The 13,831-nt window shown below is 40.9% G+C and overlaps 1 protein-coding gene across 1 annotated transcript in view; it reads right to left on the bottom strand.

The window, feature by feature from the left end:
* COL4A4 (collagen type IV alpha 4 chain) overlaps nt 1-13,831 on the bottom strand; it is a 150,832-nt gene that overhangs the window by 37,574 nt on the left and 99,427 nt on the right. The window contains exons 32-37 of the mRNA XM_070385778.1: nt 12,971-13,078; nt 11,370-11,551; nt 10,472-10,535; nt 7,214-7,288; nt 2,040-2,147; nt 1,360-1,467 (exon numbers count right to left, since the gene is read on the bottom strand). Coding sequence (XP_070241879.1) covers nt 1,360-1,467; nt 2,040-2,147; nt 7,214-7,288; nt 10,472-10,535; nt 11,370-11,551; nt 12,971-13,078 — 645 coding nt within the window. The remainder of the gene's footprint in view (nt 1-1,359; nt 1,468-2,039; nt 2,148-7,213; nt 7,289-10,471; nt 10,536-11,369; nt 11,552-12,970; nt 13,079-13,831) is intronic.

The raw sequence follows: 13,831 nt of genomic DNA, 5'->3' as shown, positions 1-13,831 counted from the left end.
ACTTATATACAAAACAGAAATAGAGGAGGGGACATATGTACACCTATGGCTGATTCATGTTGATGTATGGAAGAAACCAACACAATATTGGAAAGCAATTGTCCTCCAATTAAAAATAAATAAATTATATATTTTTAAAACAGAAATAGAATATAGAAAACAAACTTATGGTTATAGAAAACAAATTAATGGTTTCCAAAGGAGAAATGGGGGGAGGGATAAATTAGGAGTTTGGGATTAACATATACACAATACTATATATAATATAATCAACAAGGACCTATGTATAGCACAGGAAGCTAATATCAATATTTTGTAATAACCTATATGGGAAAAGAATATGAAAAAATAGATATACATGTATATATGATTGAATCACCTAAAACTAAGACAACACTGTAAATGAACTATAGTTCAATTCTTAAAAATGATTCTTGGTTTTTAAAAAAGCTTATATTCTGGGATTTCTCTGGCAGTACACTGGTTAGGACTCCACGCGTCCAGTGCAAGGGGCAAGAGGTTGATCCCTGGTTGGGGAACTAGGACCCCACATGCCTCGTGGTGTGGGCAAAAAGTTTAAAAACTTTTTAAAATAAAAAAAAACTAAACATTACATTCTGCTTGGTGAGAAAGACCTCTAAACAAAAACAAATGTGGTACAATGTAAGTATTTTGCTAGAGGTATACAAAAAGTACCATGGAAAAAAATATTTTTTCTACAGTGAAAGAAAAGGACTGAAAAGGAATTAGTGCCATGGATGAATGGAGGGGTATGAGACTTGTTTATATATATTCTATTCTACTCTATTCCACAAGACCTATATTATAACCAATCTACTACACTTTTAAAGGGATAAAAACTTAACCAGGACAAAAACATTTCTTCATCAAAGATAATGAACACGGGTTCCTCCTTCACCATAGCATCTTATTCTTTTCTCTTCCTTCTACTTTTCACAGTTGGCAAATACACATTTAATACCTGTATCCCCTTCTAAACTGTGAACTCCATGAAGGCAGGAACTATGTCCGTCTTCATCAACATTATGTGCCTAGTGTCTAACAGAGAAACCTAGGACACAAGAGCTTGACTCTCTGGGGTGAGCATAAATGCAAAGCCTCAAAAATTATGGAAAACAATGGGAGAAATGTCCTAAAAAATGAGCATCATTTTGGTAGAGCCGGTCAGGAGACCAGGCCAGTGCTGCCTGAGTAAGAAAGAAAAGGAGGTGTCCACAGGCATCCTGGAAAAAAGGGGGACCCCAGAGCATGTCCCTGGGGTGCAAGAGAGGCACTCTGAACTTGTGGGAGCATCATTGGCTAGAACTTTCTGAGGGGTCAGGGTTCCTTCTGACTTACCTTTTATTCCTGGAAGACCTGGTGCTCCTGGGTCCCCCAGGACGCCTCTTGGTCCAGGATCCCCCACTTCTCCTGGGGGTCCCTGCAGCCCAGGCCCCCCTGGACTACCTGAGGACAACAGAGAGGTTTTGCAGGCATCCAGGTGATATACAAGTTTCATTAACTTGGGAGACAATCTATATTTTTAATATATGGGTCCCTGGGATATTGTTTTATTACTTTTTCTTCCTTAACCTCCTAGTTTTCTCAAGAGGAGAAAATACATTTCAGATTAAAGTTGCCAATTTTGATTTGAAATTTTCACTTGGTTCTGAATTGGCAGGAGGAGGAGCCATTGAAATGTGGTGTTGAATGGGTGAGGTTTGTCTGAAGGCTAAAGAAGAGGAAACCAGCTTCGTGAATGGAAGAGGCCTCAGGGAAGGCTGGAGAGGAGCTTTTATCTGTCAGCCCATCACTTTGCACCTGGCATCCTCCTTGGATGGAGACAGGTCTGTCTTCATCTGTTCCCAGACCAACCCAGGGAGATCAGTCTATCTCCAACTTAGGGGTCAGGGATAGGTATGTTTAAGTGACTTGTCCAGAGTCACAGGTCTGGGAAATGGCAGAGCCAGCTCTGGACCAGTCTAAACGACAAGAGCTAGATGAGTGCCCGGGAAGTCTCCAGGCGCCTTTCAAGTTACCTGGACATCCTGTTGGTCCAGACAAGCCAGGAGGTCCTGGCCTTCCGGGTGGTCCTCCAGGACCTTGAGCACCGGGCAAGCCCTGCTCTCCAGATGCTCCCAAACGTCCTAAAGAAAGAAGGATCGAACATCTGAGTAGTGGCAGTTGCTCTCCAAAGCAGTGAATCTATGAAACCTCCAGTTTCAGCTCTTTCTTTTCTACTCTTACTTTTACATACATACAATTTTTCTATTGAAAAGATAACATATAGGAAAACTGGAAAACAAAACACCTATAATCCCACCAACTTAACACAGTATTTCATATGTATAACACTGTGCAAATAAGGCCTCCAATTTTATATTCTGATTTTTAATTAGCATTGTATCATAAGTAATCTTCCAAGCTTCATATCGTTTTCCTAATTATTGTTTTGAAACAACGGGCTGATAGCTTATTGAGTTAACCCTAATTAAATTAATTAATTTTCTCTACTATTGGCCATCTGAGTTATTTCTAACTCTTACTGTTATGCATAATGATCTTTATATATTTTCAATCAGTTTTTTTCTCCTATTAAATTGTTTCCTTAAGAAAAATTCCTCGGAGTAGAATTTTTAGGTAAGAGAGTCTGATATTTTGGTTGTTTTTAATGCATTTTTAAGGGCTGAAGTATTTTAAAGTAAATCACAGACATCATGGAATTTCATCCCTAAATATCTCAGGAGGTATGTCTGAAAACATAAGAACATTTTCCTATGTGGCCAAAATAACATCATCACAGCCAAGAAAATTAATCATGTTCAATACTCATTCCATGCTTGAGTTGCCTCAATTGTCCTCTTAATGTCCTTCACAGCTGCTTTGTCCTCACTGGGTCCCCTTCCAGAACCACATATTACATCTGGTGGATACATCTACTAGGTTAAAAAAAAAAAAATCGACCATGGTCCTCTTCTCAGGACAGTGACATGCTAAAGAGAAAGGCTCAGCTGCTTTTAGTGTTCAAGAACAGACCCCTCAGCATTTGGTTCTTGAAAGAGGTTGCCTAGTGGTTTTGGATAAAGTCTCCATCAACTCACATCACCACACGTAACCCACCCACAGCCCCACAACTCCGAGAGCATAGCATGTGCTCACTGAAGACTTTTCAGTTTTTGGATTTGTTTTCTTGCTAATCTAGTAAGAATGAAATGATACTTCAGACTCTAAGTCATATTTGATTACTAGAGAAGTTGACTTTGCCATGTATTTATTCATTATCTATGCCTGTAATACAATTTATATTTATAGGATAAACCAATAGTCTGTGCCAAAATTCATCAGTTGAATCTGCAAATAAATTACATGGTATTGTATTTACAAACCCACGGAGGTCATAGTCACTATTCTAAAACACAAGAAACAAGCCTGTGTTAGTCTATACTTGTTCCTGATCAAATTTTAGATCTATGAGCCTCACTGTGTATTGCTTTATTTATCCTGAAAATATCCCTGCAGTAAAGGTGTTCATTGTATTAGTCGCTCAGTCGTGTCCAACTCTCTGCGACTGTAGCCTGCCAGGCTTCTCTCATAGAATTCTCCAGGCAAGAATATTGGAGTGGGTTGCTATTTCCTTCTCCAGGGGATCTTTCTGACCCAGGTATCAAACCCAGGTCTTCTGCATTGTGGGGAGATTCTTTACCATCTGAGGGCAGCATTTTCCTATTTGCAAATGAAAGTTGTTTAGTCACTAAGTCACGTCCGACTCTTTTGCGACCCCATGAACTGTAGCCTGCCACGGTTCCTCTGTCCATGGGATTTCCCAGGCAAGAATACTGGAGTGGGTTACCATTTCCTTCTCCAGGGGAATATTCCCTGCCCAGGAATCGAACCCAGTCTCCTGCACTGGCGAGCAGATTCTTTACCACTGAGCCACCAGGGAAGCCCTTTTGCAAATGAAAAAACTGAACCTCTCCAATCACAGTTGTATTAAGAACAGAACTTCTGAGTTAATCTCTACTGTATTTGCTCTCTGAAACAAAGGAAGGGGAAGTAGAACAGAACCCAGTACAATCATATAAAGTCCCCTGAGACAGGCTGCAGGTCCATGCCTTCCTGTTAGGCTTGTTCAAATTCAATCCAGCTTTTTTCCCAGTCAATGAAAATTGCATGTTTAGGTAAACTCTGTGCTGGTACATAAAGTATGATGTAACTTTAAAAATTTAAGCAAAAGCTATGGCATTTGGGAAAGGGAATGATTTAAATGGTGATAACCACAGGAGACCAGGGAAATAACACCAAGGCAAATTTTCTTGAAAAAGTGAGCCTATGCATAAAATAACTCAGCTTTATGATTTTTAACTTAAAATATTAGGTAATATAAAAGGTCTCCATTTTGGACTATTTTCAGCTCATGAAATCTTACTCTCTTAAAGGTTTTACATAAAAATAGCAGTAAGTGTGGAAATATTTCTTCATGTTTTGCTGACGATGACAATGATGAATCACACATTACATTTGTGTAGCACTTTTCAGTTTACAAATCGCTTTCAAGGAATCTCATTTGATCTTCAGAACAACCTGTAATCTGCTGAAGGCCAGTTTACAGATGAGCAAACAGCTCAGAGATGATAAGCAACTGGCTCAAGACCACATGTTCAGTGGTAATGGAGGTTGACTTTGTTGAACCAGTGACTTTCCTTTCTGAGACCTCATTCTGGTACTTCTTATGAACCCCTACAATGCTAACCTCAAAGCTATTTTCCCCTCCAAATGTACACACATAAGCTATACATCTCAGTTAAAATTATATTATCTAAATCTATTTGACATGCCAGAGGGAAAAGACCCAAAGGGAAGGGAATGGAAAAGGAAGTTTTTGCCAGGGTAATGGCTTGTTCTTTTGTTAGATTTCCATTTTAGCAATTTATGGAATAAAAACAAAATTTAATTCATTGTTATTGTAAATATGGCTTCCCTGTGCCTATAATTTATTGAATTGCGGAGACGGACTGAGGAGCCTGGTGGGCTGCTGTCCACAGGGTCGCACAGAGTTGGACACAACTGAAGCGACTTAGCGTGCATGCATGCATTTGAGAAGGAAATGGCAACCCACTTCAGTTTTCTTGCCTGGGGAATCCCAGAGACAGGGCAGCCTGGTGGGCTGCCGTCTATGGGGTCGCACAGAGTTGGACACAACTGAAGCAACTTAGCAGCAGCAGCAGCAGCACAGAGTGTAAATGGCTTCCCTTGTGGCTCAGATGGTAAAGAATCTATCTGCAATGCAGGAGATGTGGGTGTGATCCTTGGGTCAGAAAGACACCCTGGAGAAGGGAATGACTACCCAGTCCAGTATTCTTGCCTGGAAAAACTCCATGGACAAAGGAGCCTGGTGGGCTATATTAGTACATGGGGTCAGAAAGGGTCAGACACGATTGAGCAACTAACACACACACATAGCGTGTAAAGACGACTGAAATTCTATAAAATGTCTAAAGTTAAAAAAACAATTTTTTATTTATTCTTTAAAATAAATAAATACGTAAACAAATGAAATAAAAATTCCCATAATAGGTCTGCTCAGATAGTCTGTCATATGGAATGAAACACGACCATCACCAAAGAGAATTTGAAGATAAAGCATGAAACCATTAATACGAGATATTTAATTTACAAGTGCATGCTCAGTCACATCCGACTCTTTGTGACCACACGGACTGTAGGCCACCAGGCTCCTCTGTCCACAGGATTCTCCAGGCAAGAATACTGGAGTGGGCTGCTATTTCCTCTTCCAGGGGATCTTTCCAACCCAGGGATTGAACCGGTGTTTCCTGTGTCTCCCGCATTGGCAGGCGAATTCTTTACCACCGAGCCACCTGGGAAGCCCTTCATTTACAAGGTGCTCATCTAAATGTAAACCTGGTCTCTAACCTGTCCACTGTCAGCTTAACAGCTCTGGGCGTCACTGATTGAACCAATTACCTGTGGAGAAACAAATATTCTTTCCTGGTAGTGGATATCCCTGTGCACACACCTTTGTACATCTGTCTGATTATTGACTTCAGGTATATTCCAACAGGCGGAATTAGTAAAAGGCTATGTGTATTTTGTCAGCTGTGGGTCATCTACTGTAGGCAACCATAGCCTCTATGGAGAGCAAGCACTCACTGGAACACCGTCATCTGTTCTGAGGGGATTACCCATCAACTGTTGCTGATAAACAGAGTACTGTTTCCAAAGACTTGTGGATGATGGAGCTTTACCTTTTTTTTTTTTTTTTTGGTTTGCTAAGTCACTTCAGTCGTGTCCAACTCTGTGCGACCCCATAGACGGCAGCCCACCAGGCTCCCCCGTCCCTGGGATTCTCCAGGCAAGAATACTGGAGTGGGTTGTCATTTCCTTCTCCAATGCGTGAAAGTGAAAAGTGAAAGGGAAGTCGTTCAGTCATGTCCGACTCCTAGCGACCCCATGGACTGCAGCCTACCAGGCTCCTCCATCCATTGGATTTTCCAGGCAAGAGTACTGGAGTGGGGTGCCATTGCCTTCTCCTTTTTTGGTTTGGTTTTTAGTAAACTAGATCCACAGGAAATGCAGTATTCTATAATATTATATCTCAGCAACAGCAGCCCTCAGGGCATTCACCTATGCTTTTCTGAGTAGAAAAGAAAGGGTTGGAATGAAAACCTGCCACTGTAGTCAGCTGAGTGGTTCTTGCTTAATTATCATTTTTAATTACAGAGATTGCAAAAGGGTCCAAATTTTCATTTTTGACCCTGGGAAGTGTGTTGTTAACATCCCAGGTCACGGGACCCATGATGGCAAGAAGATGGAGAGTCTCTGGTATTCTCCTAGACCAGTGGTTATACACAAGTTTTCTGTTTCTATTTTTTTTTAAGTTTTATTTATTTATTTGGCTATGTCAGGCCTTTGTTGTAGTGTACAGGCGTCTCTAGTTGTGGCACGTGGATATACTCACCCCATGGCATCTGTGATCTTAGTTCCCAGACCCGGGATTGAACCCTTAAAAGGCAGATTCCTAACCACTGGACCACCAGGGAAGTCCCTATACATAGTCTTCTGATACGTATGTTAATGAGTAAAGGGGGAAGAAAATACTGATATGATCATTCCCGGCTAGGAGGATGAAGTAATTGTTCTATTTTTCAAAACACACTTACTCTTTTTTGTTTGAATAAAAACGATGGGTCTGTACCTGGATATCCAGGGCCACCCGGCTCACCCTTTGGACCAGGCAGGCCAAACTGACTTGCAGATTCCCCTTTGTCTCCTGTAAGTGATAAAATACACACATCATTTAAGGGAGTTTATATTTTTTCTTTCAAGTGACATAATAACGTTCACTTATTTGTGTCTTTATAGTCTATCTTTAATGTTCCAGGAAAGAATTTTTTTGAAAAATGCTTTTTCCCCCCTACATAAGAACATAGGGAATCCAAAGTGAGATTTAAGAATACACGTAAGAACACAGATGCAAAGTGTGATTTAAACACACACACACACACGTTTATAGTTCATGACAGTCATAAGAAACAAGATTGTTTATTCTTAAGCTTATTCTTAATAAGCTTAAAATTTTAATTTTCTAAAGGAGTTTCAAATTTAGATGTCTATTTAAGAAATTACTTGGCATTGAGTAACTATATCTTCATACTGTTTTTCAGGAAAAGAAAGCCGAAACTGTTACTGTTTCGGCTACTGCAATCACATTTCAAGCTCTCTGCAAGGAAGCTCAATTCAGTGTCCTTGTAAAAAAAATCACAAAAAGTCATCTTACTGATGACTTCACAAGGCACATTCAAAGGCCATTGTAGGCAGTGATTCCCATAGTCCCACAGAGCTGTTCCACACTGCTGCTGTGTCCTTTCAGACACAAAGATTCATTAATACATTATAGCTGAGAGTCAATTAAAAGACACTTACTTCTTGGAAGGAAAGTTATGACCAACCTAGATAGCATATTCAAAAGCAGAGACGTTCCTTTGTCAACAAAGGTCCATCTAGTCAAGGCTATGGTTTTTCCAGTAGTCATGTATGGATATGAGAGTTGAACTATAAAGAAAGTTGAGCATGGAAGAATTGATGCTTTTGAACTGTGGTGTTGGAGAAGACTCTTGAGAGTCCCTTGGACTGCAAGGAGATCCAACCAGTCCATCCTAAAGGAGATCAGTCCTGGGTGTTCATTGGAAGGACTGATGCTGAAGCTGAAACTCCAATACTTTGGCCACCTGATGCAAAGAGCTGATTCATTTGAAAACACCCTGATGCTGGGAAAGATTGAGGGCAGGAGGAGAAGAGGATGACAGAAGATGAGATGGTTGCATGGTATCACCGACTCAATGGACATGACTTTGAGTAAATTCCAGGAGTTGGTGATGGACAGGGAGGCCTGGCATGCTGTGGTTCATGGGGTCACAAAGAGTTGGACATGACTGAGTGACTGAACTGAACTGAGAGCCAATTATAAACAGAGGATTCAAAATGGTGTAGTAGGGAAGGGCAAAATAATTGATGAGGTTGTAAGAGAAGAAGAGAGCTAATTAGGCATATGTTGTAGCACCCGCCCACCAACACCCCTTTAAAGGGGTCCCACCCACACCTTAGAGAAGGTTCTCTTCTACCTGACCCTACTTATAATTGGGGTTAGTCATTTGAAGGGTACAAATCTGGTCCATCCCAGGTCAGCCAGTCTTTGAGAAATTATAATAAAAAGTAAAAATTTGAGGTCCTTGTCTATTGAGGCAGAAATCAAAAGCATTTTCATGATGGAGGTTGGTTATCACAATGTCCTGATACAGATCATGTTCAAGTGCATTCCAAACAAATCCAGAGAGATCCAGAAAGGACACTGAATACAGAGTGATAAAGCCAGTTGTAGGCAGATAAGTGAAAATCAGACAATGGAGACAAGTCTCAAGAGAAAAACTATGGATTTCCCAAGGGGTAGGTTCCATCAGACTGTGGTCCAGCAGAACTATAGCTCTTATTGGTGGGCTCCATGAGACAGCTCTTACTTCAGTACCTTCATTGTACTTCATTTTCTGGAAAAGATGGCCAAATGCAAGGAGGAGGGAAATGAGAAGAAATAGGTTTGTTCTTTGAGAGAGGCGAAACATCTATAATAAATGCATAGATGAGTAGAAGAAGAGACAAGGAGTGTGTTCTGAGCACTGAAGCTATACAATGTCAAAATCAAACATGAAAATTTTCCTATATGTAAGTATTTCTGAAGAGGAGATCTAAATTAGTCTTTCTGAATAAGTAAGGGTGCACAGTTCATGTTTTTCATATAACAATTATCCCATTATTTATGGAGTGTCTCTCAAAGTAAAAAGCATGCTTCACTGGTAGTAAGGGAGAAGATTTTTAGGCAGCTTCTAATTACTGTTTCATATTTTAGAGTTATTTAACATATTAAAATAAAACATAACTGTACATCAAGCCTATAAATTCACAGATAGTGAGGGTAAGGCTAAGGTTTAAAAGGTGAATCATTTTAAAGTAGATTTAAAGAAAAATATTAACCCAATGGTACACAAAAATAGGAAAAATATTAAAGCTTGTGTGTAAACATTGCAATTTAAGATAGCCTGATTTTTGTTTGTTTGTTTAATCTGCATAATGAGTTAATGAAACCTCTTTTTCTAAGGACATTTTTAACCTGGGGTTAACATTTTATTCCTGTTTTCCTGGAAACCTGATAAAGGTAGAATGTACGTTGACATGATAAAGGTAGAATGACAAGGCAACGTTGCCCCTGGCATAAATTAAACTAAGGCCTGTGAGGCCAAATGCAGCCTGCAGACTTTTGTAAATAAAGTTTTATTGGAACACAGATATACCCCTTTGTTTTCATGCTGCTTTCATGCATGCTGTGTTTTCATGTACTGCTGTTGCAGCAGAGCTCACACAGCTAAAGATATTTATGATCCGGCCCTCTGTAAAAAATACATTTACTGACCTTTAGCTTATGGCAAAAAATCCCAATTGTAAATAACACTTGGCCCAGGAATTCTTAGTGCACTATTAACACTTCGTGAGAAGCCATGGCTTTGGCTTTCTCTATCTACCATGACTCTTGTAACCGAGCCCCTAAAAGCTATACCTATGCGTTTTTAGAAGAGATACTGGTTCCTCTGGGGCATGGGACATGGGCCACCAATGTGGCCTTGTCTCCTTGCACCTGAGCTGTCACTTACAGAGCTGCAGTCACTACAACAGGTGTGAGGACTCCTACCAAGCACGCAGACATGTTTTCTACACAGTACCATTGGGCCTGAATGACATATACAGATGATTTAGGTCTTATCTGACTAGCTAGTAGAGTCTGTGAAGAACTCTTTAAATGCTGCTTGATAGACTTTGCTTTTCATGCCAGAGGTACTTGCTCACAATCTTACAAACATCCAGGACTATGAGCTTGGTGGATGGCTACTGTATTTCCAAGCCATACCTTTAGGTCCTCTTGTACCATCCATTCCTGAAGGTCCCGGGCACCCTGGAGAACCTGGCTCACCCTGATAGTTTAATGAAACAGAAGTAAGACTTTAACCGAATTTCAAATACAAATGACACACTCTTGACATGACCCAGTTATCATTTTCTATAACAAAGTTGGCTTTTATAATTTGCTGTGGTAAAGAAAATTGGAAATAGATTGCAAGCATATCACTGCATACATCTAGTTTGTAAAAAGTTGGCAAAATGCTTCCAGAAGTAGTGATACCAACAGGAGGTATCCAATTCTCTATATTTGATTGTAAAACAGTAATTGCATCACATCATTTGAACTTTAAGTTTTGAATGAATGAACTGATACCAAATAAAATATTATAAAGCTTTAAAAATCTATTTTACTCCAAAAAATGAGTAGCAGAGTATGCTATACATTTTCCAGAAGTTGTAAATTAGGCTCCTACAGTTGTACTTCCTGGGGTATTCGGCTCATGATTGTAAAGATAAAAAATATTTACAACAAAATCTATGATGTCTGCCATTGGATAGGAAGGCTTTGAAAGCAGAAATTGGGTCATTTTTTCACCTGACTCTTTAATCTGGTGAACCAGCAGTCCTGAGGCAAGTCTTTCTGAAGCTGTTTAAACAAAGGAGGGGTAGTATGCGGAGTAAGTGACTTGATCATCTATCACGCCTGGAACCAGGCATGAGCACTGGCCAGAAATTACTTACATCATGGCCTTCCAGAGTCTCCATTCTTCTCTTGACCAACTTCTTATATTCTAAAAGCTGTTGAAAGGACCCTGACATACACTGGCAAAGTAAGATGCCTAACGGGCATCCCCAGGACAGAAAGGTTTTATTATTTCTTTCCTTCCAAAACAGCAGCTGCTTACCTGGTCACCCGGAAATCCTGGAAAACCAATGTTCCCTCTCAGCCCAGGTGAGCCTGGAGGGCCTGGGGGTCCAGGAAGCCCTGGCTGTCCATTTCTTCCGGGCTCCCCAGGGTGAAATCCAGGTGGTCCATGGCTTCCTGGCTCTCCTCTCCTTCCTTGCATCCCAGGATGACCTTTATCACCTGATGGAGTTGGAAGAGTTACAGACCTCTCGGAGGAAATTTGGGGCTGGGCGATAGTTAGGCTATAGGTCTTTGGTCCTGCTTATAGGAGATGAGGACTTCCCTGATGGCTCAGATAATAAAGAATCTGGCTGCAGTGTGGGAGACCGGGGTTCGATCCCTGTGTTAGGAAGATCCCCTGGAGGAGGGCATGGCAACCCACTCCAGTATTCTTGCCTGGAGAATCCCCATGGATAGAGGAGCCTGGTAGGGTGCAGTCCATGGGGTGGCAAAGAGTCAGACACAATTGACTGACTAAGCATATAGGAGTTGAAGCCATGTCCTAGGAATTAAGAATACTAATTCCTGCCCTAAACCACATCACAAAGGTTTCTGGCTTCTGTGATCTCACTGTAAAAAGGATTCCTCCATAAAGAGACCCAGGGCTATCCAAGAGAAGGATGCTTAATTTATTCCAGCATCACTTGCTTTATTATAACACGCTTATTTTACAGATGAGGAAGGACTCACCCAGAGAAGTTAAAACATTCATCCTCTAACAACTAGTTAGAGAAAGAACCCAGATCTCATGCAGATCAGGTCTAAACCAGGGAAGGGGAACACAAACTCGCCATCAAAACCCTTGTCATGCAGTGCATCTGAAGGCCAACAGCACAGGTATTGAGGAGCACGTTAGAAATCCAGACCTGCTGATTCAGTAACTGCATTTTAACAAGGGCTGCCAGGGATGCCCATTGAAGGCTGAGTAACACCTTTTGTACTTGAAATTCTGGATAGTCACTATGCTACTCGTTTTAATGAAAGTGTTAGTCACTCAGTTCTGTCTGCCTCTTTGCAACCCCATGGAGTGTAGCCCACCAGGCTCCTCTGTCCATGGGATTCTCCATGCAAGAATACTGGAGTGGGTTCCCTTCTCCAGGGTATCTTCCTGACCCAGGGGTTGAATCTGGGTCTCCTGCATTGCAGGCAGATTCTTTACTGTCTGAGCCACCAGGGAAGCCCAAACCCAGGAATACTGTAAACCTGGAACCAGTATTTCAAGTATCTGTCTGGACTGATTCTAGTTGGGAATATCCGAATCTATTTCTCTTTTATTCTGCTTAACTGTTTCACAGTAGATGGGATCTTCCCGGATCAGGGATTGAACCCGTGTCTCCTGCACTGGAAGGCTGATTCTTTATCACTGAGCCACCAGGGAAGCCCCTAAACACATATGAACTATAACTAAGTTCTAACATGGGAAAAAAAGGACCATGAGGGAGATTCCTAAGCATGTATTTTTATTTTTATCTAAAGAATGACCTTTCCTAAACTCTGTATTACAGTTTCCTTGCCAAAGTGGTCTAATATACATGCTTGTTTGAATGACCTATAAAGAAGTTAATTTACTTGGTATGGTTAAAAAACAAAAGCATTTACCATTTTCTCCTGGGAATCCACCATCCCCAGAAGGTCCAGGTTCTCCAGTTTCCCCCTTCTTGGAAATAATATCCGTTTCTCCTTCATATCCCGGGGGTCCTCTTGCTCCTTTAGATATTAATTATATAAGAGCAAAACAAATTATGACTGTATAAGAAGCATCAGACATGTGATTATTCCTTTGTGGCTCCTCACATCCAGTTTGCAAATTCTCATTCAACCTAAACTGTATTTATGTTCATAGACTGCACAGTATCAACATTGTTGATTGACTTCATAAAGGAAGGTCTATGCCTTTTACACTCCTTTCCCACCCTGTCCAGCAACGGTGTCTGATATATAGTAAGTCCCTACCTATGAACGGGTTATGTTCCTAGAGTGCGTCTGTAAATCCAATTTGTTTGTAAGTCCAACAAAGTTAGCCTAGGTTCCCAACTAACATAGTTGGCTTATATAGTACTATACTATAATAGGTTTATAATATTTTTTACACAAATAATATATAAAAGCAAATACACACACATACAAATTTTAATCTTATAATAGAAGATCTTGAAAAATAAGAAAGTGAAAGTGAAGTCGCTCAGTCGTGTCTGACTCTTTGCGACCCTGTGGAGCCTACCAGGCTCCTCTGTCCATGGGATTTTCCAGGCAATAGTACTGGAGTGGATTGCCATTTCCTTCTCCAGTGGATCGTTCCGACCAGGCTCCTCTCCATGGGATTTTCCAGGTAATAGTATTGGAGTGGATTGCCATTTCCTTCTCCAGCAGATCTTCCCGACCCAGGGATCAAACCCAGGTCTCCCGCATTGTAGACAGACGCTTTACCGTCTGAGCCAATAGCTGCATAGAGGGGCTGGC

The sequence above is a fragment of the Bos mutus genome, chromosome 2 (assembly GCF_027580195.1).
Source record: "Bos mutus isolate GX-2022 chromosome 2, NWIPB_WYAK_1.1, whole genome shotgun sequence".
Taxonomy (NCBI): domain Eukaryota; kingdom Metazoa; phylum Chordata; class Mammalia; order Artiodactyla; family Bovidae; genus Bos; species Bos mutus.
Note: the sequence above shows the minus strand (reverse complement) of the source record. Positions and strands in the feature narration are given on the sequence as shown.